Consider the following 26,918-nt stretch of genomic DNA (forward strand, 5'->3'; position numbering starts at 1 on the left):
CAGGTATACAAACAAAACTGATTGAGTTGCTCTTTCATTAGAAGTGTTATTTGTAATTGTAACTTGAATGTAATAAATGCTACAAAGCCTTAAAATTACAATGTTCATTTTGAAATACCTGGTAAGTAGAAAGTAAAATACCCAACACACAAGTGTATAAAGACAACAAAAGCAAGAGGAAAACAAAATCAGAAAAGGGTGAGAAACAGATGTGCAGCCGTGAATAGTTACAAGACAAAATCAGGGAAGAAACTACTTAAGGAATTTATTTAACCTTTGGTCCAGAACATACAAAAATATTTATGCAGTTCTCACTGGTTTTGCAAGTCATCTACATACTTTTTAATGTCTTTAAAGTTCTTTTATGCTTGTCTTGCACCCAATCACCAATCAAACTGATGTTTCTTGTATAAGATCATGTTACTCCTAATAGTACAAAACAAAGGGGGATGGAATTATGACTCTAGCATTTATAGCAAAAACATAAATTTGAAAATTGAAAAATGTCTTTTGCGTGCAAGGTAGCCATGCAAGTAAGGACTTGGAAGAATTATAAAACAAAATTAACACCTGGTAGAGAGTTAGTTTATTGGAGACAGACTACAACCCCAGATTAGACAAAGAAGGGGAGGAAATGAGTTGCATTCTTTTTAAAGGAAACAGGATAGTTTTTGACATTAAAGAAAAATGACAGAAGATGCAAATTTGGATGACAGGATGGGACTGCTCCTCCTGGGGAGATACTACAGTTTGTTATGAGTACAAGCAGCAGATTGCCTGCAGATCAGTTACAAAATCCTTCAACATGATGATGTCAAACTAGCATACAGTCAATCAGGTAGATAATGAAGTCAACTTCTGGTGCTGAGAGACCAATAGTTGAAACAGTGAAGCAAGCTCTCATACTCTGATATGCCAGTAAAAACAGTTGTCCTAATTTGAATGACAGCACTCTCATTATGCATGTATACTTCTTTGTGAGCAGGTATTACACTGGGGTTAACTCCATGAGTATGAACTATTATTGTATTTTAAGCTCTTAACATTGATAACTACAACTAAAGCAACAAAGTTTAACTCACTTCTGCATCTTCATCATTTTCACTATCTTTTGCCTCATCTTCTTCTTCATCATCCCCTTCAGCTAGCCTCATTTCTTCACGCATGTGAGCTGCTGATTCCGAAACAACAGCACGCGGATGACTCGGAGGCAACCATGACACCAAATCATTTTCACTCTCCCAGTAGTAATGTCGTCCTCTGTATTCATAAAAACACACATACTATACACTATAAGATTATATCAATAAATACTTATAAAATAACAAGTTACAGTTGACACTAAACAGAAATGTGCTGCGAGTGACTTATGGTTTTAAAAGTGCACACAGATCTATGGAGAAATGCAGCAACTGTTGGACAGTTATAGCTGATTATCTTTCAAAGTTAAAAACTTTTTATTTCACATTAAAGAAAAAAGTATGAAATTACATAGTATTCTACTGGGGCAGTCTGTAGTATTATTTTAAGTGATTTTTTTGTTTGAGCTGTTTACGTGTTAATCTTTTTTTCCATATACAGCTTGGCTCTTTGCACACAATTTTCATTTATGTTCCAGTTTCTGATGACCTGAAGACGACCGAAAATGGTTGAAACCTGTAATCCTCCATATTAAATCACAACTGTGATTGAAACAAATCATTACCTATAACTTTCCAGCAATTACTCCTTTTCTCCACAGACATTACGTCTGCCTTTATAAAGTCACAGCAAATATTTTGTATTACATAAAAATGTTACTCTGGAATCTTAACTAATTCAAGAACAAAATGTGACTGAAAATGGGCATCAAGTTCATTATTTTCATACCCCCCCCCTTTTTTTTACACAGAAATTATCAGAACTGAATTACTAACCATTTACTGAAGAAGTGCGTAGCTCAAGTGCTGTTATTATTCAACAGAATACTTCTGACAAAAATATTCTCATTATAGTCTCCAAAAGCATGTAGAGGGTTGGGTCATAGGATGGGTGCTGATCCACCCATGCTTTGGCAATTATTTTATTTTGCACAGTTGTATCTGCTGAGGGTTCACAGTCTCGTAAAATCCTTTGAAAGACTTCATTTTCACCACTGACTGAAAGGTTTATTAAAAATCCATTATTGCAATTTTGATCTCATAGTTATTTTCAAGTGGGTAACAGCACTGCTAGCACAGCAGTAGTCATTAGTAAAAGCAACAAAAATGATGTGTGTCTAGTGATCGTGTCAGGCTCAGTCACATACACCATCATTACATGACACAGTATAAGAACACATGAATGTCACATAATGACTGTGTATGTGACTAGGGCTTATGAGCATTAGAGGCTCATGTCATTTTTATTGCTTTTACTTATGAGTACCGTTGTGCTTGCAGCACCTATTATGCAACTGAAAATGACCACATGATTGAAACTGGGATAGTGGATTTTTAATAAACTTACAGTCAATGGTAAAAAGGAAGACTTTTCAAGATATTTGTTTTAATTCTCCATCCAGTTATCCTTTCTGCTGCATGAATCACCAGAGGAAAGTTGTGTGTGGTCCCTCTCAGTGAATCAGATAAATATTTTCTTTCAAAATTTGTGTTTTCACAGCCTGTGCACTGATTTCTAGGGTGGAGATGGTGAACGAGACCACTATTCACTTTAAAAAGTGTACAAAACTGTCTAAAAGCCAATCTTTTGTTGACCAATGTACTAAACCAACACCTGTTGATCCAGCACACTTAGTTAACTCAGATCAGGCTTACATTTTGCCTTGTACCTTAGCATATAAAGTTTATAAGTTGATCAGTGTTATTATATTTGGATCAGTACCTAGAAAAAGTAAATGCAGCACTTTCTCATTTGGATGTTACTAAATGAGAAAGTGCTGCATCTCCTTTTTATAGCCATTAACACAAATATAACAATGAGCATATCATAAACGTTATATGCCCCCAATGTCATGAGTTTTTCTTATGCTGATGACCTTGATCTTGCCACTCAGAGCTCAGACTCTGAATCAGTGGAGAACACCCTCATGAATGCCCTTTAAGATCTGTCAAGATACTATAGCACAAATCAGCTTAAACCAAACCCCTCAAGGATGCAAGTGTGTGATTTTCAGTTGAGAAATAGGAAAGCTAGTCATAAGTTGATGGTAGTATTAGTTACAACATTGCTACACTTCAAAATACCTAGGAGTGATGCTGGACAGATCTCTTACTTTCAAGAGAAACTGCATGAATTTCAAGTTGAACGTTTCCACTGGGAATAATCGGTTATGAAAATTGTCTGGATCACAGTGGGGCAGGCAACCCGAAACCAAATGAACTTCTGCACATGCATTAGCCAATTCTGTGGCAGAGTACACTTGTATTGTTTGGTATGATTTATCACATGCCAAACAAGTAGATGCAGCTCAGAATTATAACAGGCTGCTTGAAAGCTACTCCTATGGAAAGGATTTACCACCTTGCAGGAATAGCATCACTTCCCATTCGAAGAGAAACTGCGGCAACTAAAGAATGAAAGAAAGTGGAACAGGAACAAACCCCACAGTCACACCAACTGAAGTCAAGGAAGAGTTTCCATAAAACATCAAGGATACTTAATACCACTGCTGAAAATGCCAGGGTGCAACTCTGGAGGGATAATGCTTCCTTTAGCTCTGGTTGGAAAAGAGTTTCTGAAACTCTGCCTCCAGGACGTGACAAGGAATGGATGACCTGGAAATCTTTGAAAAGGGTGAGATCAGGAGTGGGTAAATCAAGGTTCAATTTTAAATTGAAATACTGCAACAACCTCCAAGAATTCTCTAGTAGTTTATTACTCATATATACTGCCTGACAAAAAAAAAGTGAAGCACCCAGAAGGGGAGTAGGAAACAATATGAAACTTCCCATACTGAAAGAGTATGTGATGTTATTTCAGTGGCTACAAAACTAAGTCAAATTTACAAAAAAGTTGGCACTAAGGTCTACTTATCAGTATTATGTTGCTTCCTGTCTGCCCTGGATGCATGCAATGATTGGTTTGGAAAAGGTATCAAAGATGCTTTATCCTCTCCTGAGGCAAGTTTGCCCACAACTGTTGCAACTGGTCCTTGATATGCTGAATATTGGCACTGGGACAGATTTGACATCTGAGCTGGTCCTACACTTGTTCTATTGGGGACAGATCCTCAACCCAGCAGGCCACCTTCCCAGATGTTGACCACATCCTCTTTCATGGTTCCATTTGCACCTCTGTTTACATTAATCCCACCAACTGTAGCTGCATTTTGACAGTTGCCATCCCTTTCACATAAAAAAAAAATCACTTCCATGCAGCCTGGCTACCCAGGGATGGTGTACTTGCAGTGACAAGACTTCCCTTGCCCAGTATGCTGAGGATCTCATCTAGGCCTTCACTGACAGACAATATCCCCCAGATCTAGCCTCTAACAGATCTTCCGTGCCATTATCCTTACAACATGTTCTCTGCTCCCGTAATTACTCCAGCCTCAACCTGCAGTAACATACTGTTCCTGCACCCTCCATCCAACATTTTCCACCCCCTATGTCCCCCGTCACCCCCTCCTCATTCTCGTCTTCCACCCTCTGATAACACTCCCCCCCCCCCCCCCCTTATTTTTCCCAGTCCCTCTAATTTTTCACTCCATTTGCCCCACCTCCATGCCTCATAACAACCTGCCGCTGTGCCTGTTGGCATTTTTAGTCCCTGCACACTCCGTAGACAGTGCTCCCCCCCCCTCCCCCACCTTCCCACCTCTTCGATCCACTGCTATTTCTTCCACTTCCCCACCATCTCCAAACTGATGCTTCTATTCCACATGATAGCTCCATTCTGGTCTGAGCTACCAGAGTTGATGGTCATGTGTGCGTGTGGTGTGCTGGCTTCTTTTGTCTGAATGAATGGTATGTGTTTCTCTTTGTTTTTCTGATGTAGGCTGTGGCCGAGAGATTATGTGTAAGTGTCTTAATTATGCCTGTTTGGTACTTAATGTGTCAACTTTATGGTAAATAGCAATCTATCATTTCCTACATCGTTGATATTCCAACCTAGAGTTTCTACTGTTTTAAAAAATTATTCACAGAAGAATTTTAAAAAAAGCTGGTAGAAGCCGACCTTGGAGAGAGATCAGTGTGGGTTCTGGAGAAATGTAGGAAAACATGAGGCCGTACTGACTATATGTCTTACCTTAGAAGGTTGGTTGGAGAAAGGTCTATATGATCAAAGCATTTTTTAGATTTGGAGAAAGCATTTAACGATACTGACTGGAGTAATTTCTCTGAAATTTTGAAGGTAGCTGTGATAGAAAGCAGCAACAGGCTGTAGTTAGAAGATTCTGATGACATGAAAGGGAAGTAGTGGTTGAGAAGGGAGTGAGACAGGGTTGTAGCCTGTCGTCGATGTTATTCAGTATGTGTACTGAGGAAGCACTAAAAGAAACCAGTGAGAAATTGGAGAGGGAGAAATTATATAAGGTTTTTGAGAAAAGTATGTGACTGACAACACTGTAAGTTACCTAGCAATGCTGTGATGTTCTACATGTGTAGACCAGTGTGTTCATCCCTTCCAGTTGCCCAGCACAGCTATCATGAATTTTGAGAGCACCATCAGTGAAGTTGTATTTTCTTGTGTGTTATGAAAATGGAAGAGCAGCATTTATAGCAACTTTATGTAATCAGGTTTTGTGTTAAACTTGGAGAATCCGCAAGTGTGACCTCTGAAAAGTTGAAACAGGCCGTCAGAGAACGTTCCTTATCTTGAGCACAAGTTTTACACTGGCACAAATCATTTTTGGAAGGCAGGGAAGACAATGAAGATGAATCTTGCTCAGGAACACATTCAACATGCTTATTTGTTTTCTTGGCAGTAGGGGTATCACATATAAAGAATTCGCACCTCCAAGACAAACTGTCAACCAAACATTTTACAAAGATGTCCTTGAAAGGGTGAATCGAGTGAGTCCAGACATTGTAGACAAGTAAATGCTGCATCATGACAACATCTTGTGCCACAAGGTCATTTCTATCATGGACTTTTAGACCTCAGAAAGCAATCCTGTTGTTCCACAGCCAACCTATTCACCTTACCTGAGTCCTTTTCATTTTTTCTTTTCCCAAAATTGAAAGATGTCTGAAAAGGATATCATTTTGGGACTCAGAAGAACATTCAAGACAATGTGACTGACATGTTAAAGGCCCTACCAGTTGAAGCCTTTCAGCATTGCTACTAAGGCTGAGAACAATAGCTCTGCCATTGTATAGCTGCCAATGGGAACTACTTTGAAAGGGACAATACTGTTGTTTGGAAAAAAAATCTAACTTCGGTGGATGGAAAATCAGGCTCCTTTTCTCAAACACCTTATAATTCTGCCAGAGACAGCAAAGGACCTGGAAGAACAGTCAAACAGACTGGATAGTTTCTTGAAAAGAGGTTATAAGATCAGATTCAACCAAATTACAATAAGAGTAATGGAATGTGGTAGAATTCAAGCAGACAATAACTGACAAATGAGAGTAGGAAATTAGATGCTAAAAGTAGCATATGAGTTTTGCTATTTGGGCAGAAAAATAACATTTGATATCAGAAGTAGTATGTAAAGCAGTAATCACTCTGAAGATTGTTTTGAACACCACAGTGCCTTAATGGGCATGGTCTTTTTGGAGGTGGTATGTCATTGCCTTCCTCTGAACTTTGTTCAAACTTACCCAGCCAGTTACGGGGGATCTACAACTTAATGTGGATTCAAAATCTCAGGGCAGCTTGGCATTTTTCACATCAACAGACATTGCTAGAGGTGAAAGAAGAGATTAGTGACAGATGAAAACCGTACGAATTACGGGGGATCAAACTTGAGACCTTCGGAGTTACTGATATAAAATGCAGGCTGGCAATATGAAGAAAATGATTCTTGAAAAAGAGAAATTTTTTAACATCAATATAAATTTACATGTTAGTAAATCTTTTTTTGAAGGCATTTGTCTGGAGAGTAGTGTGGTACAGAAATGAAAGATGGATGAGAAGCAGTTCAGGCAAGAAGAAAATAGAAGCTTTTGGGGGCAAAAAGAAATTTATGGCATAACATATCTAAAAGAAGAGACTGGCTGATAGGACAAATTCTGAGGCATCAAGGAATATTTAATTTGATATAGGGAGGAAGTGTTGTGGGAAAAAATTCTAGAGGGAGACCAATTGATGGATATAGGAAGCAGCTCCAAATTGGATGTAGGTTGCAGTAATTATTCAGAGATGAAGAGGCTTGCACAGGATCTACATCTACATCTACATGGCTACTCTGCAATTCACATTTAAGTGCTTGGCAGAGGGTACATCGAACCACAATCATACATCTCTCTACTATTCCACTCCCGAACAGCGAGCGGGAAAAACGAACACCTAAACCTTTCTGTTCGAGCTCTGATTTCTCTTATTTTATTTTGATGATCATTCCTACCTATGTAGGTTGGGCTCAACAAAATATTTTCGCATTCGGAAGAGAAAGTTGGTGACTGAAATTTCGTAAATATATCTCGCCGCGACGAAAAACGTCTTTGCTGTAATGACTTCCATCCCAACTCGTGTATCATATCTGCCACACTCTCTCCCCTATAACGTGATAATACAAAACAAGCTGCCCTTTTTTGCACCCTTCTGATGTCCTCTGTCAATCCCACCTGGTAAGGATCCCACACCGCGCAGCAATATTCTAACAGAGGACGAACGAGTGTAGTGTAAGCTGTCTCTTTAGTGGACTTCTTGCATCTTCTAAGTGTCCTGCCAATGAAACGCAACCTTTGGCTCGCCTTCCCGACAATATTATCTATGTGGTCCTTCCAACTGAAGTTGTTCGTAATTTTAACACCCAGGTACTTAGTTGAATTGACAGCCTTGAGAATTGTACTATTTATCGAGTAATTGAATTCCAACGAATTTCTTTTGGAACTCATGTGGATCATCTCACACTTTTCGTTATTTAGCGTCAACTGCCACCTGACACACCATACAGCAATCTTTTCTAAATCGCTTTGCAACTGATACTGGTCTTCGGATGACCTTACTACACGGTAAATTTCAGCATCATCTGCGAACAATCTAAGAGAACTGCTCAGATTGTCACCCAGGTCATTTATATAGATCAGGAACAGCAGAGGTCCCAGGACGCTTCCCTGGGGAACACCTGATATCACTTCAGTTTTACTCAATGATTTGCCGTCTATTACTAAGAACTGCGACCTTCCTGACAGAAAATCACGAATCCAGTCGCACAACTGAGACGATACCCCATAGGTCTGCAACTTGATTAGAAGTCGCTTGTGAGGAGCGGTGTCAAAAGCTTTCCGGAAATCTAGGAATACAGAATCAACTTGAGATCCCCTGTCGATAGTGACCATTACTTCATGCGAATAAAGAGCTAGCTCCGTTGCACAAGAGCGATGTTTTCTGAAGCCATGCTGATTACGTGTCAATAGATCGTTCCCTTCGAGGTGATTCATAATGTTTGAATACAGTATATGCTCCAAAACCCTACTGCAAACCGATGTCAATGATATAGGTCTGTAGTTAAATGGATTACTCCTACTACCCTTTTGAACACTGGTGCGACCTGCGCAATTTTCCAATCTGTAGGTACAGATCTATCGGTGAGCGAGCGGTTGTATATGAGTGCTAAGTAGGGAGCTATAGTATCAGCGTAATCTGAAAGGAACCTAATCGGTATACAATCTGGACCTGAAGACTTGCCCGTATCAAGCGATTTGAGTTGCTTCGCAACCCCTAAGGTATCTACTTCTAAGAAACTCATGCTAGCAGATGTTCGTGTTTCAAATTCTGGAATATTCCATTCGTCTTCCCTGGTGAAGGAATTTCGGAAAACTGCGTTCAATAACTCCGCTTTAGCGGCACAGTCGTCGGTAACAGTACCATCGGCACGGCGCAGCGAAGGTATTGACTGCGTCTTGCCGCTTGTCTGCTTTACATACGACCAGAATTTCTTCGGATTTTTTTACCAAATTTCGAGACAATGTTTCGTTGTGGAACTTATTAAAGGCATCTCGCATCGAAGTACGTGCCAAATTTCACGCGTCTGTAAATTTTAGCCCATCTTCGGGATTTCGCGTTCTTCTGAACTTCGCATGCTTTTTCCGTTGCCTCTGCAACAGCATTCGGACCTTTTTTGTGTATCACGGGGGATCCGTTCCATCTCTTACCAATTTATGAGGTATGAATATCTCAATTGCTGTTGCTACTATATCTTTGAATTTGAGCCCCATCTCGTCTACATTCGCATAGTCAGTTCAGAAGGACTGGAAATTGTCTTTTAGGAAGGCTTCTAGTGACACTTTATCCGCTTTCTTAAATAAAATTATTTTGCGTTTGTTTCTGATGGATTTGGAAGAAACTGTAGTGAACCTAGCTACAACGACCTTGTGATCACTAATCCCTGTATCAGTCATGATGCTCTCTATCATCTCTGGATTGTTTGTGGCTAACTGGCAGGAACAGATGCATCAAACCAGTCTTTGGACTGAAGCCTGTAACAATCACTTACAAAATAAAACAGGGACAGTAATTTCATCAGACATGGATGATACATTTTGAGCTCCTGTGCATGTCGCCCATCACTACTCTTTCTCTGGGCTTGACCACTAAGGGTGGTGAGCACCAACCAGGGATAAGTGAAACTAAAGTAATAAGTTATTAAGAGAGAAGGAAATTGGTGACTTCGAGTCGATAGTACTGAACTAAAGAGGTAAATTACTCCAAGAGTAAATTTTTCATTTACTTCCAAAGTAAATTTGTTTACTCCATTACTGGTTGAGAGCACAATTGAAGAGTACACTACTATGTTAGTAAATTAAGAAGGAAATAAGGCCAAAATTTACTCCTAGACAGTAGAGGAGAGTAAGGTGCGATCTTTGAGTTCTGTGTTTCAAGTGTTGAATTCTATGGACTACCTGGATTACGAAGAACATATGGAGATGGAGGAAGGGGTGAACATCCCACAAATGGTGGTTGTAATGGAGACAAGAGACCCATTTCTGATGTATAGTGACAGTGATTTCAAAGAGCAGTTTTGGTTGCGTAAGGAATATTTTGAGTTGCTGCTTGGTGTGCTGGAGCTGTTACTGCAAATTTTTCGCACAGGTACTTATCAAATTGTAGCATGGGATCTCATTAATATCCATTGTACTACTGCTGGAAGAGCTTTTAACAGCGAGATAAACAGTTTAGTTGCCTTAAAGTCAATGTATGTGAACAAGCCATAGAGCCACGGATGTATCACAAAACAAAAGAGGATTCTGTCAAACTGGTGGGTTTCCAAATGTCATATGGGCCATAGACTGTGTACATATACCCACAATTTGTCCTTCTGGAATGCAAGCACAAACATACAGAAATCGCAAGAATTTCTTTTCTATCAATACACAAATCATATGTGAAGCCTATATATGCAGATTTTGAATGTGGTAAGCCACTGGCCGGGTTCCATGCAAGATGCATGCATTTGGAACAATAGTAGATTTGCTGCAGAATTTGAAAATGGACAATATGATCGGTTGCTTGTTGGAGATAGTGGATATGTTCTCTCCAAACATCTTATGATGCCGGTGTTCCGAGCCCACACGGGAGTTGAATGGCGCTACAATAGAGCCCGTATTGCTACCAGATGAGTAATAGAGTGAGCATTCGGTGTTTGGAAGAAATGTTTCCAAATTACCACTTAAACAATGCGATTTAAACCAAACAAGTGTCCGAATGTTATTGTGGCTGCTGCAGTTCTACACAACTTTGGAATAGAAATTAGAGATGTGTTTCACCCTGATGCTGTAGAGGTGAATGACAATGAACAATATGCACTTCAGCCAGAAGCAGATGCTGCAGGCCAAGCTGTCAGAAGGTCTATTGTGCTTAATTACTTTAATTTAAATGGCACCTAGTTGCTAGTCCCCCCCTCCCCGCCCCTGAACAATGGATCTTGCCGTTGGTGGGGAGGCTTGCGTGCCTCACCAATACAGATAGCCGTACCGTAGGTGCAACCACAACGGAGGGGTATCTGTTGAGAGGCCAGAAAAAAGTGTGGTTACTGAAGAGGGGCAGTAGCCTTTTCAGTAGTTGCAGGGGCAACAGTCTGGATGATTGACTGATCTGGCCTTGTAACACTACCCAAAATGGCCTTGCTGTGGTGGTACTGCGAACGGCTGAAAGCAAAGGGAAACTACGGCCGTAATTTTTCCCGAGGGCATGCAGGTTTATTGTATGGTTAAATGGTGATGGCGTCCTCTTGGGTAAAATATTCCGGAGGTAAAATAGTTCCCCATTTGGATCTCCAGGCGGGGACTACTCAAGAGGATGTCGTTATCAGGAGAAAGAAAACTGGCGTTCTACGGATAAGAGCGTGGAATGTCAGATCCCTTAATCGGGCAGGTAGGTTAGAAAATTTAAAAAGGGAAATGGATAGGTTAAAGTTAGATATAGTGGGAATTAGTGAAGTTCAGTGGCAGGAGGAACAAGACTTTTGGTCAGGCGAATACAGGGTAATAAATACAAAATCAAATAGGGGTAAGGCAGGAGTAGGTTTAATAATGAATAAAAAATAGAAGTGCGGGTACGCTACTACAAACAGCATAGTGAACGCATTATTGTGGCAAGATAGACACGAAGCCCACGCCTACCACAGTAGTACAAGTTTATATGCCAACTAGCTCTGCAGATGACGAAGAAATTGAAGAAATGTATGATGAAATAAAAGAAATTATTCAGATAGTGAAGGGAGACTAAAATTTAATAGTCATGGGTGACTGGATTTCGGTAGTAGGAAAAGGGAGAGAAGGAAACATAGGAGGTGAATATGGATTGGGGCTAAGAAATGAAAGAGAAAGCCACCTGGTAGAATTTTGCACAAGGCACAACTTAATCATAGCTAACACTTGGTTCAAGAACCATAAAAGAAGGCTGTATACATGGAAGAAGCCTGGAGATACTGACAGGTTTCAGATAGATTATATAATGGTAAGACAGAGATTTAGGAACCAGGTTTTAAATTGTAAGACATTTCCAGGGGCAGATGTGGACTCTGACCACAATCTATTGGTTATGAACTGTAGATTAAAACTGAAGAAACTGCAAAAATGTGGGAATTTAAGGAGGTGGGACCTGGATAAACTGAAAGAACCAGACGTTCTACAGAGTTTCAAGGAGAGCGTAAGGGAACAATTGACAGGAATGGGGGAAAGAAATACAGTAGAAAAAGAATAGGTGGCTTTGAGGGATGAAGTAGTGAAGGCAGCAGAGGATCAAGTAGGTAAAAAGACGAGAGCTAGTAGAAATCCTTGGGTAACAGAAGAAATATTGAATTTAATTGATGAAAGGAGAAAATATAAAATGCAGTAAATGAAGTAGGCAAAAAGAAATACAGACGTTTCAAAAATGAGATCGACAGGAAGTGCGAAATGGCTAAGCAGGGATGGCTAGAGGACAAATGTAAGGATGTAGAGGCTTGCCTCATCAGGGGTAAGATAGATACTGCGTACAGGAAAATTAAAGAGACCTTTGGAGAAAAGAGAACCACTTGTATGAATATCAAGAGCTCAGATGGAAACCCAGTTCTAAGCAAAGAAGGGAAAGCAGAAAGGTGGAAGGAGTATATAGAGGGTCTATACAAGGGAGATGTAATATAGGACAATATAATAAAAATGGAAGATGTAGATGAAGACGAAATGGGAGATATGATATTGCGTGAAGAGTTTGACAGAGCAATGAAAGACCTGAGTCAAAAGAAGGCCCCAGGAGTAGACAACATTCATTAGGACTACTGACAGCCTTGGGAGAGCCAGTCCTGACAAAACTCTACCATCTGGTGAGCAAGATATATGAGACAGGCGAAATACCCTCAGACTTCAAGAAGAATATAATAATTCCAATCCCAAAGAAAGCAGGTGTTGCCAGATGCAAAAATTACCGAACTATCAGTTTAATAAGTCACAGCTGCAAAATACTAACACGAATTGTTTATAGACGAATGGAAAAACTAGTAAAAGCCGACCTTGGGGAAGATCAGTTTGGATTCCATAGAAATGTTTGAACACGTGAGGCAATACTGACCCTATGACTTATCTTAGAAGCTAGATTAAGGAAAGGGAAGCCTACGTTTCTAGCATTTGTAGACTTAGAGAAAGCTTTTGACAGTGTTGACTGGAATACTCTCTTTCAAATTCTGAAGATGGCAGGGGTAAAATACAGGGAGTGAAAGGCTATTTACAATTTGTACAGAAACCAGATGGCAGTTATATGAGTCGAGGGACAGAAAAGGGAAGCAGAAGTTGGGAAGGGAGTGAGACAGGGTTGTAGCCTCTCCCCGATGTTATTCAATCTGTATATTGAGCAAGCAGTGAAGAAAACAAAAGAAAAATTTGGAGTAGGTGTTAAAATCCATGGAGAAGAAATAAAAACTTTGACGTTCGCCAATGACATTATAATTCTGTCAGAGATAGCAAAGGATTTGGAAGAGCAGTGGAACGGAATGGATAGTGTCTTGAAAATATTCCTCTTTGAAAGGAGGATATAAGATGAACGTCAACAAAAGCAAAATGAGGATAATGGAATGTAGTCGAATTAAGTCGGGTGATGCTGAGGGAATTAGATTAGGAAATGAGGCACTTAAAGTAGTAAAGGAGTTTTGCTATTTGGGGAGCAAAATAACTAATGATGGTCGAAGTAGAGAGGATATAAAATGTAGACTGGCAATGGCAAGGAAAGCGGTTCTGAAGAAGAGAAATTTTGTTAACATTGAGTATAGATTTAAGTGTCAGGAAGTCGGTTCTGAAAGTATTTGTATGGAGTGTAGCCATGTATGGAAGTGAAACATGGAAGACAAATAGTGTGGACAAGAGGAGAATAGAAGCTTTTGAAATGTGGTGCTACAGAAGAATGCTGAAGATTAGATGGGTAGATCACATAACTAATGAGGAGGTATTGAATAGGATTGGGGACAAAGAGGAGTTTGTGGCACAACCTGACTAGAAGAAGGGATCGGTTGGTAGGACATGTTCTGAGGCACCAAGGGATCACCAATTTAGTATTGGCGGGCAACGTGGAGGGTAAAAATCGTAGAGGGAGACCAAGAGATGAATACACTAAACAGATTCAGAAGGATGTAGGTTGCAGTAGTTACTGGGAGATGAAGAAGTTTGCACAGGATAGAGTAGCATGGAGAGCTGCATCAAACCAGTGTCAGGACTGAAGACCACAACAACAACAACAGTTTGCTAGTACAATTAGAAGTTAGTGTAAAGACTTTTGCTTCGTAAATGAATAAATAAGCCACTGGATTGTCACTAATGTAGTGAAGAGTGACTCATTTTATCCATGTGTAATTTTATAGTTACGTTCTTTGTCTTTCTTTCTTTTTTTTGCATTAGGGTATTAACATTCTCATTTTATTTCTTACTTGAGTATACAAAGTCATACAATGTTTCGATTATTTCGAGGGTGTGTGTGTGGGGGGGGGGGGGGGGGGGGGGGAGGACTTCCCAGAATGAGATTTTCACTCTGCAGCGGAGTGTGCGCTGATATGAAAGTTCCTGGCAGATTAAAACTGTGTGCCCGACCGAGACTCGAACTCGGGACTCTTGCCTTTCACGGGCAAGGGCTCTACCATCTGATCTACCGAAGCACGTGCAGATGGTAGAGCACTTGCCTGCGAAAGGCAAGGGTCCCGAGTTCGAGTCTTGGTGGGGCACACAGTTTTAAACTGCCAGGAAGTTTCATATCAGCGCACACTCCGCTGCAGAGTGAAAATCTCATTCTGGAAACATCCCCCAGGCTGTGACTAAGCCATGTCTGCACAATATCCTTTCTTTCAGGAGTGCTAGTTCTGCAAGTTTCGCAGGAGAGCTTCTGAAAGTTTGGAAGGTAGGAGATGAGATACTGGCAGAAGTGAAGCTGTGAGGACCGGGCGTGAGTCGTGCTTCGGTAGCTCAGATGGTAGAGCACTTGCCCGCGAAAGGTAAAGGTCCCGAGTTTGAGTCTCGGTCGGGCACACAGTTTTAATCTGCCAGGAAGTTTCACAAATACTTACTTTATAATATTGTTAATTCAGATAAATCTTAAAATGTAATATTAACAAAAATTGGTATCGATGCTGGATGCTGAAATGATAAACACAAATTTTATGCCATACAAGAAACAAGAACATATTAACCATTTTAAAAAAATATCAAGGAAGTAAAAGATGTTTTATACATATGAATATTTTCTTATTCATTCACAAAATCCCAAATTTCTCGAGCACATTGGCTGAAGAACTGGAAATTGAAATTTGCTCCATTACATTCTTGAACTTATTCATAATTTCCATTTTATGGTTATGCTCTTCTTCCATGATTTCTCTTTGTCTTTCTATTCTCCTGAGTCCCCGAGTATAGTATACGATACTCCGCATCCTGAAAATTCAAAAATTCCCACTAGATTGCAGCACGTTAATGGGTGCTTGCTACTGGGTTTAGGATGTGCTGACATCTGAGGCCAATCACTGTGACTACATAGGAAGCTGTTCCACATGTTTTCGTTGTATTTGTAGTGATCCGAAGCAAAAATGGTGGGTGCAGACAGAAGGCAGACACGCCAATCTGGTGAATTTCAAAGTAAGCACACAGTAAACATCATTTCACAAGGCTGAAAAATTATGTTGCCTTTATTAATGTTTGAACATTGTCTCAGTTAAGAATAATAAGTATACAATTAACAGCAACAGGGAGGTCATAACAATGAAGTACAGTGTACTATACTTCAGGCTCCAATGTAGTAACATCTTCTCATACATTTCAAACTACTACTATATTTTCTCTGTCTCTCTCACAGATGAACATACTTAATACGAGACTAATACTTTCACGAAATTAACATTTCAAATTTGTAATTAATTTGTAAATAACATGTTTTCAAAATTAATTGATAAGGAAGTAGTGGAATACTTAAGCTACAGAAGTTATAAACAACAGGGAAACTTGGAGGCGAAGAAATTTCATGGTACCAAAATCTTCCAATTTTACAACCTTATCAACAGATCAGCTCTCAAGGATGGACATGTCTTGATTATTTTCTACAGTATGTAGATTTCTCTCTGCTTACACTTATTTCAGAGAAAACAAATCAGACATATACTTTGCTGTATGGTAAATCTCTTGGAACAACTGCAGAAAATATCATGAGTTGGTTTGCTGTAACTATAGTGATGGCCTGCTTACAGTATCCTATAGTAAGTAAGTATTGGCAAAAACAATGGGAGATACCTAATATAACAGAGGGTTTGACTAGGGATAGGTATTTTCAGTTCAGGAATTCCCTAAAAGTGGTATTTGGCAATGACATACCTGAAAATGAGAGACAGAAAGATCGATTGTGGAAAATGCATCCATTCCTGGAAAAGGTCAGAGGAGGCTGTTTTCTACAACCCAGATCTCTCCACATTGCTGTTGATGAAACAGTGGTTCCATTTCAAGGCCACTGTGGTTTCAAATAGTATGTAAGAGGAAAACCAAATCTACTTGGCATTAAAGTGTTTGTTTTGGCCAATCCCGATGGAACAATATATGATTTTGTCTGTTAGCGATGCAAAACATCATTTCCTCAACAGTTGCTTGTACGTGGCATTTGTACTGTTACCATGACAGATTTTTTACATCTGTGAAATTAGCTGGTTTGCTGCTTGAGAAAGGCCTTGGGTCTACAGGAACCATTATGAATAACAGAATTCCTAAGCAGATCCGGCTGAAGCCAGATAATGATCTGCAGGAAGAAGGATGAGGCTCATGTGACACGCTGGTCAGAAGCGACCAAAGTTGGCAGTTACAAAATGGATGGCCAACAAAAGTGTTGTGAAGCTTTCCACTGCACAAGGTATTGAACCTAGTGAGACATGCCATAGGTGATCCAAGAAAGAGAGCAAATAGTTGCATATTGAGGAACCCAGTGTAATTAAAAATTATAATCAGAACATGGGTGGTGTGGATATGGCAGATAGACTCAATTCCTACTGCCCAATGGGTGCAAGGACCAAGAAATGGACACTAAGAACAATATGCCATTTCACAGATGTTGCAGTTTGTAATTCTTGGCTTCAGTACAAAGAGGAACAGAAGAAATCCAACACTCCAGCAAAGGAGATTTTACAATTGAGAGCTTTTAAGATGGTGTTTGCACAACAGCTTCTGAATCGAAACAAAACAGTAGACAATCAAGAGCAACAAGAGCATCATGACGACAATGCAAGAAAAGAAGAACCTGAGACTAGTGCCCCAAAAAGAAGGAAACCAATAACACTGCCACCTCCAGAAACCCGAAAGCAAACAGAGCACATTCCTGAGGTAATTGGACCAAAAATACTTCAAAACTGTCGTAGAGAGAATTTTAAAAAGCTTTATAGAACAAAATGTGTAACTTGCAAAGTGTTTTTATGCTTAAATCCACAGTGAAACTGCTTTGCTGCATTTCATAACCGTTGATATGTGTATTTGTGGAACTTGTACTTCGTAATTTACCACCGAAATAATGTAACAAAAACTGCTACATTCCTTCTAGATGGTATTAAACATTATTTTCCCCTGTTATAAATCAAAACTATCACTAACAACATCCTTAATCTACATATTACAATTTATGAATAGCTTTGATTATCCTGAGACCTGAAGTATCGTATAGCATATTTGCATTTACGCCCAAATAACCAAAGTAGGATTTTTTTACTATTTTTCTCAAATTCAGTGATTTTTTCCCCCACATTTCACATATGTCGTTTTTAAAATATATATAAAAAAAAAAATCTCAAGACTCAGGAGGCTGTTAATAAAATTTTTGCATTGTTTTCCTCTCATATTTCATGCATTTTTAAGGAATGAAGCATGTCTGCTTTTTCAAACAACTCTCGGTTCTTCACTACAATCACATGTTCTGTACCTCTTTTGCTGCATGCATCTTCTGATAAGCTCCCACCAAAGAACGCAGGCCGAGGTTCACGGGATAAAGTTCCACCTTTAGCAGTTTCATTGCTACCTTCAGAGCAGTTATCATCATCAAAGTTGCTTGAAAGTATCAAATTATCTTCAGATGTGTCACTGTCGTTAACTCCAGCTATCCCCTTGAAAACTTGTGGGATCATAACTCAACAACCATTTGGCTTATATTGTCGATCTTCATCTCACTTACTCCATGGCCAGTTTGAAATTGTTTTTGGTTACATTTAGCTTTCATTTTCTTTGCTTTCACTTTCACATTGTTCCAAATTACTTTAAGCTGTTCTTGTGATCTTTGTGTAAGAGCTTCTGCGTTGTATTCAGCCTGTATTTTTTCCCCTGCAGCCTTTTTCCTTTTTAGCATGTTGACATCGTGTTTTTTAGATTCAATAGCAGTTATGTATTTTTTTATTATTTCAGCAAACTGCTCTTTTTCATTTTCTGGTATGTTTTTTGAATGTTTCTTGGCTACCTCTATGTTGCTGCTAGATCTCAAACTGGCATTTAAATTAATAGGTGTCACCAACCAACAATGGATGTTGGTAGCTGTAGAGGGCATGGTTAACAATGGATTCATCCATTAATAGCACATTTCTTTTTCATAGTACATAGATCTTATCATTAATTTGTGTAATAGCATTTAGATTTTCCAATTTTAATAATTCAATTTAATAATCCTTTCTAGATTCTAAAATTATAGCGATGAACGTAAATTATGCAAACGGTGATGCAATGTCTGCCAACAATCAATATTTTCCTGGAAGGAACTTAATGCACCTGCCAGCAGTGTGCAGAAATGGCTTACTTGTTTAGTAAAAAGGCATTACTACTTTAGTTACAACTAAAGAAGTAAACAGAAATTGAGCTCTCCAGCAGTTACTAAAAAAGTACATTATTACAGAAATAATTTACTAAAGCAGTTCAGACTAAAGATGTAAGAGTTACAAAAGAGTAATTTCTACGAGTTAGGTGCTCGCCACTCTTAAGTATTCACGACTGCTCACACCTTATGGAGAACTGTTGAAGCAGCGTACGTAAACTTGCCTGTAAACCATCAACCTTATTTCTCAATTTTGTGTTACCTGCTGAGGAGTTTTACAAACAATATACAAGTTTAAAATCTTAGTTTGTCAAACCTGGCTTCACTTAGTGGATAATTATTTATTGCTGTGCTTTTGCTTAATATATATAAATGAAAATACCGATTAATGCAGATGATAGATCCTGGCTCAAGGGGTGGTTTAAAATCTATGAATGGACAAAGAAATTTTAATGACTTTTTGGAATTATTTCACCCTCATATTGAATAAATAGATACAGTTATACAGGAACCTATTTCTATTCTGTGACATACCACTCAGCAGACATCTGTAGTAGGATTTTCTTGCTCTCCCTCTTTTAAGATGTGCATAGAATATTAATTTTTCACCTGCTTGTTGTCAGTATGAGGTGCTTATCAACTGATTTAAAATTAAAAAAAAAATTGATTTTATGTTGCAGGTAGGATCACTTGGCTCATACATTTTTAACTTATCGTCTAACTGTGGGCATTGTGAGATAAAATAACTGATGACACATGACAAACTTGTAGAAAGAGGACCTTTTAAAGTGATTGGTGTTAAGAGAGGTAGTGTCCAGCAAAATACGAAACAAAACTCCCTGATGGTGAAGAAATTCACAGATATTTATTCCGATGTGGGAAAAACTTTTCAATGCTGCAACTACCTCACTTGCAGGCATGTCATGATTTTCATACTGGAAAAATATGCCCAGATTTCTAGTCCAACAGAGAAAAATTCCCAAGCGTTACACATGCATACCAATTACTAGACTTACAGTGATGTTCATGCTAAGGCAAAAAGCCTGAGAAAGAAAATCAGAAACTCATTCAGCCTGAGACTGAATACTGAGATGAGATATTAGAATGGTTGTTTTGCATAACTAAGTTCCTGGGGACACAGTGGTTGGTGTTTTGAGAAACATTAGACACACTCTTACAAGAAAATAGAGGAAATTTTTGGAACTAATAGAACATATGAACACGTCTGATGTGTTGAAAGAGTAAGTTATCAATATGTATACAAGATTACAATTCAAATTAATTTAAAAAAGTGACATACTACTCAGTTGTATAAAATATTCTTGAACATCTTTCCATGTCAGTTCAGGACAAAACCTCGAGCCAAAGTGACATACTACTCAGCTGTATAAAACATTCTTGAACATCTTTCCATGTCAATTCAGAATAAAATCTCAAGCTGTCGATGATAACCTCTATCATCTTCACCAGGAGCAACTGACTGTCCAAACTGCTGCTGACTGGCCTGTTATAGCCCATACACATCTTCTAATCCATCGGCAATTATGTAATACTGTTGCTGACGGTGTCAGCATCTGTACTGGTGGTGCCACTGCTCCTTTAGTAGTGCAAACGTTGTGACGAATATCTTTGCCTCTTCTCTGATCGAGAGCTTCCTTTCATGCACCGCTAAGATTACATCCACTGTCACAGTTGAATTTCTCCTTGTACATTCTAATTTCAACAGTCTCTTTAATGAGAGAATACTGGTATCTAGCAGCCTGAAACAGAACTTTTGTTTTGTCAAACAGTATCTTGTGTTAGTCTGTGACACTGTGCTCAGTAACTGCAGATTTCTCCAGTTCTAGAATTTTAAAATGCCATCGATTTTCTGTAATGCAGTTGGAAATTGAGCATTCACATGATGAGCCACCAACTGTATTTCTTCCTGAAACTTCCTGCCAGATTAAAACTGAGTGCTGGATCGATACTTGAACTCAGGACCTTTTCCTTTCGTGGGCAAGTGCTCTACCGCAGAAGAGTTTCTGTGAAGTTTGGAAGGTAGGAGACGAGATATTGGCAAAATTGTAGGTGTGAGGATGGGTCGCGAGTTGTGCTTGGGTAGCTCAGTTGGTACAGAACTGCCAGGAAGTTTCATATCAGCGCACACTCCGATGCAGAGTGAAAATCTCATTCTGTATTTCATCCTTTCTGCAGCACTACATCCAGCAGAGTCCTGAGAAGACAAAGTATAAGACCTACTACTGACATCCTAAGCGTATAAAGGAGGTGCTAAGCCCTGTTAAGGAAAGTCTCAGCCTGAGGATCCCTGGGATTAACACCCCTTTTGAGTGTGGCTGTCAGTACGTCCACACTATTTCTGTCTGCTTTGCAAAACATCAACAGCATATTAAAATTTGAGAATTGGACAAATCTGCAATTGTTTAGCACTGGCCTCACAAACTCGGCCTCACAAACTAACACAAAATACTACATGTCAAAACAAAAGTTCTGTCCCAGGCTCCTAGATACGGGAATTCTGTAAATAAAAATGTACGTAGAAAATTAAAATGTGCGGGAAGCACTTCAACTTTGACAGTGCACATAATCTTAGCAGTGACAGAAGGGAGCTCTCAACGTGGAAAAGATATTCATCACAATGTTTACATTACTACAGGAGTGGTGGCACCACCAGTGCAGATGTGAATACCATCAGCAAAAGCATTACAGAACTACTGACAAATCAGAAGCTGTGTAAGGGCTATAAAAGACAGCAGTTTTGACAGTCAGCTGCTATTGCTCCTGATGAAGACAATGGAGTTTATCATCAAAAGCTCAAGGTTTTACCCTGGACTGATGCAGCATAAAGACCAAGAATGTTTTACACAACAGTGCTGTCGAGAAAAGACTTTGTTCTCATAGCTACTCAGTTAATTGAGACTGTACTCTTGATACAAGTCACAAATAACAACTCACAATGATCATTCGTTTTATTCAGACACGGCTTGGTGAAGAAATAATTATCAAAGTACATTTCCTTGGATTTATTCCAGTTACGCATACTACTGACAAATGTACAACTGATGTTCTCTTTAAAAAGTTGGTAAGAAGGCATGCTATTTTGAAAAATATGCAAGGCTAGGGGTATGGTAATGGTTTGAAAATAAAAGGGATAAATATAGGAGTTCAGAAAAGAATCCTACTTTAACTTTCAAGAATGTTTTGTTCCAAGTGAGGTTCACTAATTAAATATTGTTGTAAACAATGCAGGGCTATCATGTCCTGTTGCTGCCATATTCTCTAGAACAGTTCAAGAAGTTTTTTCACTTTATTTTCTACAGCTACCTATCAATGGGGTATTTTGAAGCAGAATGTGTCTAATTAAGACTGTAAAACTTTTCAGTTGTACCTATTGCAAAAGCCAAATAGATTCCTAGGAGCCTCATAGATACTACATTAAACATGTGTATGATGATGTTTATGAAGTCAGTGAAGGTTCCAAAGTAGAAGTTTTTGAAATAAATAGTGGCACTGCTATTGCAAAAATGCTACAATAATTCAGATGCCTCTGTTGTATAGAGGTCTGGTAATGAATTACGTTTAGAATCAATCATATCAACATAGCTCTCAAAAGAGTTAAAGTAAAAACCTACACAATGCTGTGGATATAGTTGAAAGTGTTTGCAACATTTTTTTTAGGTGATGAGACCAGATAAGGGCATTAATAGTGTGATAACAGATGCGAAAGTACTTGAGGAAAAACTTAGATCTTATTCAGACTTAAAAATAAATAAATAAAAAAAAATTGCCACAGGAGAGTGAAGGAGTAATTTACCTATGTAATGATTAACCTATAGATGAATGTGAAGCAGACTGCTCCTTTAACACAAATTGTTGATGGAGGTATCTGCTTACTGAAAGATAGATTTGAGTTTACAGATAGCCATAGTAAGAGCTTCAGAATTCTATATCAAATTCATGAGCTACCGATGTGGGATGGCGGAAAACTAAAGTCATGTGCATGTATATTGATAGTGTTAAGTGATAATGAATATTACATTGATAAGAAGGAATTAAATGACGAAGTGGCCATTCTTCCCGCTGAAAGTTTTTTACAATGCTCATTTTCACATATTAAAAAAAAAGAAATTCTAACAGTATTATGAAAAGGATAGTCATTACTCATCATATAGTGGAGGTGCCGAGTCACAGATAGGCACAACAGAAAGATTGTCACAGAATGAGCTTTTGGCCAACAAGGCCTTTGTCGAAAGACGACAAAACACACACACACACACACACACACACACACACACAAACCACCATGGTGTGTGGCAGCTGAAGCCAGAGTCTGGCCTCAGCTTCTAGACTGTGGTCATGTGTGTGTGAGTTGCATTTGTGCTTTTGTGTGTGTATGTGTCATCCCTTCTTGACAAAGGCCTTCTTGGTCAAAAGCTCATTCTATAACAGTCGTTCTGTTGTACCTACCTGCGACTCAGCATCTCCGCTATATGGTGTATAGCAACTATCCTCTTCATAATATTGCTATATTCCATCCTGCATTTTCCATTTTTTAAAAACAATTTTACTGACATTTCACTATCACTTTTGTACACTTATGAATCCTTCTGACTCTACCACTGAAAGTGATATCTGGCAGTCAGTAGATTCAGATTCTATTATGAAAGAATTTAAGGTATGAAAAATATTAATACAATATTTTTATCTAAGGGAAAACTGATAGTACATATACTTAACAACTGTATAAATTACACATGACTTGTATAATATAATGTTTCGTATCACACACAAATTTGTATTTTCCTTTTCAATCGCTCACATAAAAATTTCAACTACTTTCATGGCAGATTTCTAAAATTTAACTGTACTTATTGGTCAGTTTTCGTAACATATAACAACTTATAACAACATATAACAACTTATACAGTCAAGTAGTATCTTGTGTTGATATAAAATTAGACAATATATATATTTTTTTAAATTTTTGTTTCACCTTTTCAATGGAAAGTAAAACGATTTACAAATTAAAGAATTAAAAATTTCCAATATTAAACTAAACAAGTAACAGGAACTTTATATTGGATAGATACAAAAGTCTGTCTTGTATATTACCGTATCTTTCACCTTTAAGCTATGATATTTTCAAATCTCACGTGGTGCGGTCCCCAACAATCAGTCTTTCCTTCTCATCCCATCTGGTAAGTCTCCCTTGACTCAGGGTTCTGGGTGATTTTTTTGAACTCTACTCCTTTTTCTAAACCTCAACAGTCCTTTTTCTTCACTTATCCTTCCTCCCACTTCAACCTTTCTGCCAGAATAAGGAACCACTGGCTCCAACTTGCATACATTATACCTTTTATATGTGTATGTACTCGCGCGCAGCGCGCGCGTGCCCACACACACACACACACACACACACACACACACACACACACACACACACACATATCCATCAATACATACACATCTTTGTTTTTAATATATTTTTATGTATATCATTACATAAAAAAGGAGGAGCTGTCAAAGCCAAATGAATGCAGTGGGCCAGCCATGTGGCCCCTTATGGAGGATCACACATGGCCTCGGAAGCTCCTGGGTTTCACACCTACAGGAAAGAGACCGCCAGGGAGACCCAAGAAGCGTTGGAGGGATGGACTCCATGAAGATTTAAAACAAATGTCAATAGATGTGGATGAATGGCGGATAGCAGCAATGGACAGAATACAGTGGAGGAGGAAACTTGTAGATGCGTGCGGTCCATTGGGCCTGATCACGTTGTAGTAGTAGTAGTAGTAGTAGTAGTAGTAGTAGTAGTAGTACCGTTACATTATATTTTCAAAAATTGATTATTTTCACTGAGAAATTTTATATTATCATTCTCTGCAATTAGTTTGATAGATGTTACACTTTCATTAAAGCTACAACGAATCAATTGATCTTTCTTTACGTTTTCATTAAAAGCTTTTAAAGATCTGAGGAATTACCTTATATAAAAATGAAATGAATTACAAGAAGCAGGAAGAACATGCCTAATAAATGTGTAAATGTTCAGTTGACAATAAAAACTTTATTGATAGTTTGAAAGACAAAGTTCGCACACAAAACTTTTCTGCTGCTTTGCGATCATGTTTTGTCACAATACTGAAAAGAAAACTTTTCTATCATGTGATGTATAAAACAATTATTGTGCATTACATATACTGTATATATGTTCTTTTTGCAAAGTATGTGCTTTACAGTCACGGAAATTTTAAAAACTGTAATGAAATAAATAATAATCCACCAGGAAAACTTTTTTATCATCATTTCACATGACAGAAAATAAGGATGTGAGTAAAACCACAAAGAAGCTTCAAAAAAACATAGGAACAAAGTCATTATGGGTATCTTTTACTTTCTTTCATTGACATCTCTTCTGTGTAAATGTGAGCCATTTGAAAAGTGACCTATAAACTCACTGTATCCTGCAAGAATACGTTACACAAGTTTTTGTAGATCCTTCAGTTTTCTTATCACTTTTGGGGCACTACTAATGATGTACGCCTTCTCATGACGTAGGTTCCAAGGGATATTGCAGCATTTCAGAGAATGTGTGCGCTTGTATAGTCCATCAATATACTCTTTTCTTTCAAATCTGATTTATATTCAATATGTTTTAACTTGGACAATTGAAGTGTAATTTTAGTTTCTTTAGGAATATCACTTCTTGCTGTTTCATCTGACATACACATCTTTTTATAGTGCCTAGGCATCCATTTATCAAAAGCTAAAGTATCATCTACTTCGAAAGAGAAATACCCAGGCACACTCCCCCCCCCCCCCCCCCCCCCCAATTAGCTCACAGTATTCTTACACTGTATATATTCTGTCACTCTTCCTTATGAGCTGTTTAAAAGCCTCAAGTTTCTGTCACAGGTCAGAAAGCAACATCCTCATACAGGAAAATAGTGGGTTATAGTTTTTAATAGATTGTTATCAAACAGATTAAGAAGACAATGCCCAGTGTATGATTTCTATTTTGTCCAGGACATGTGTTACTTCACAATATTAGAATCTGCACGTTTTGCTCTTTAATATGTTGTCGAATGTAGTCCAACAAAGACCTATAACCTTCATCAGAAGTTCTCTTTGCAATTCCTTCATGGTAAATGAAACGTCTTGCATGGTCGACATTGTCTACTTTGCAGAAAGGGAACAGCAGTGCTAGATATGTCCAGTCCACAACTTTCAAGATAATCAATGGCCAACAAAACCTTGTTCCAGTGGACATAAGTGTGACCCTTCAGACAGTGCATAGAATTACACTCCAGTCATCCACTGATACAAAAACACGAAAACTTCAAATTTTGTTAGATATTCCCTTTTTGCACCTGGTAGGTCAATTGTTTCTTCATTTAATATCTAACACTGGAATAAAATTCAGAAATTTATTTTAAAATAAATAAAAATCTGGATAAGTGTGAGTAGGACTTGCACAATGAGGGTTCTGTACAATCTTAATAATTTATATAAATAGTTCATCCATCCCTGGAATTGAGGAGTTTGGTGAGTTTTACCTGTTATCAATATCAATACTGGCAAGATATAAAAATACGTGACACACACAGCTGTATCTTTTGATAGTGCTGATGTAGAAGCTTAAACATTTTACATTGTGGAGGAACTATAGATCTTTTATATAGTATGTGACATATGTTTGAACTTCATACATCTACCCATTCCTGAGAAAAAGGGGGATTCACAGACAGATACAAAGACAAGAAAAGAAAAAAAAAAATCATGTGATACAATATCAAATTAACAATTTTCAGATTTTTTCTTTACTTTTATTGCGAAACTTTGCTTTTTGGCAAATTTCATGAGTCTATGTAGATGGGAAGTACCCTACAGATTTTTTTGTGATTTTTTCAATTATCAATTGCATGACACAAATGGCCATATCATTTGCACTGGCTCAGAAGATCAAGTAGTTCTTAGTATGTGACACAAATTTCATCTCAATATGTCTACCCAATTCCTGGGAAAAGAAGTTCTTAACAGTCAGACGGACG

The 26,918-nt window shown here is 38.4% G+C and overlaps 1 protein-coding gene across 2 annotated transcripts in view; it reads right to left on the reverse strand.

Moving 5' to 3' along the window:
- The window catches only part of LOC126354228 (polyglutamine-binding protein 1), a 50,203-nt gene that overhangs the window by 11,807 nt on the left and 11,478 nt on the right, over nucleotides 1-26,918 (reverse strand). For both annotated transcript variants that reach the window (XM_050003715.1, XM_050003716.1), the window contains exon 5: nucleotides 1,083-1,260. In XM_050003715.1, the coding sequence (XP_049859672.1) occupies nucleotides 1,083-1,260 (178 nt within the window). The remainder of the gene's footprint in view (nucleotides 1-1,082; nucleotides 1,261-26,918) is intronic.

This window comes from Schistocerca gregaria, chromosome 3, assembly GCF_023897955.1.
Source record: "Schistocerca gregaria isolate iqSchGreg1 chromosome 3, iqSchGreg1.2, whole genome shotgun sequence".
Lineage (NCBI taxonomy): Eukaryota > Metazoa > Arthropoda > Insecta > Orthoptera > Acrididae > Schistocerca > Schistocerca gregaria.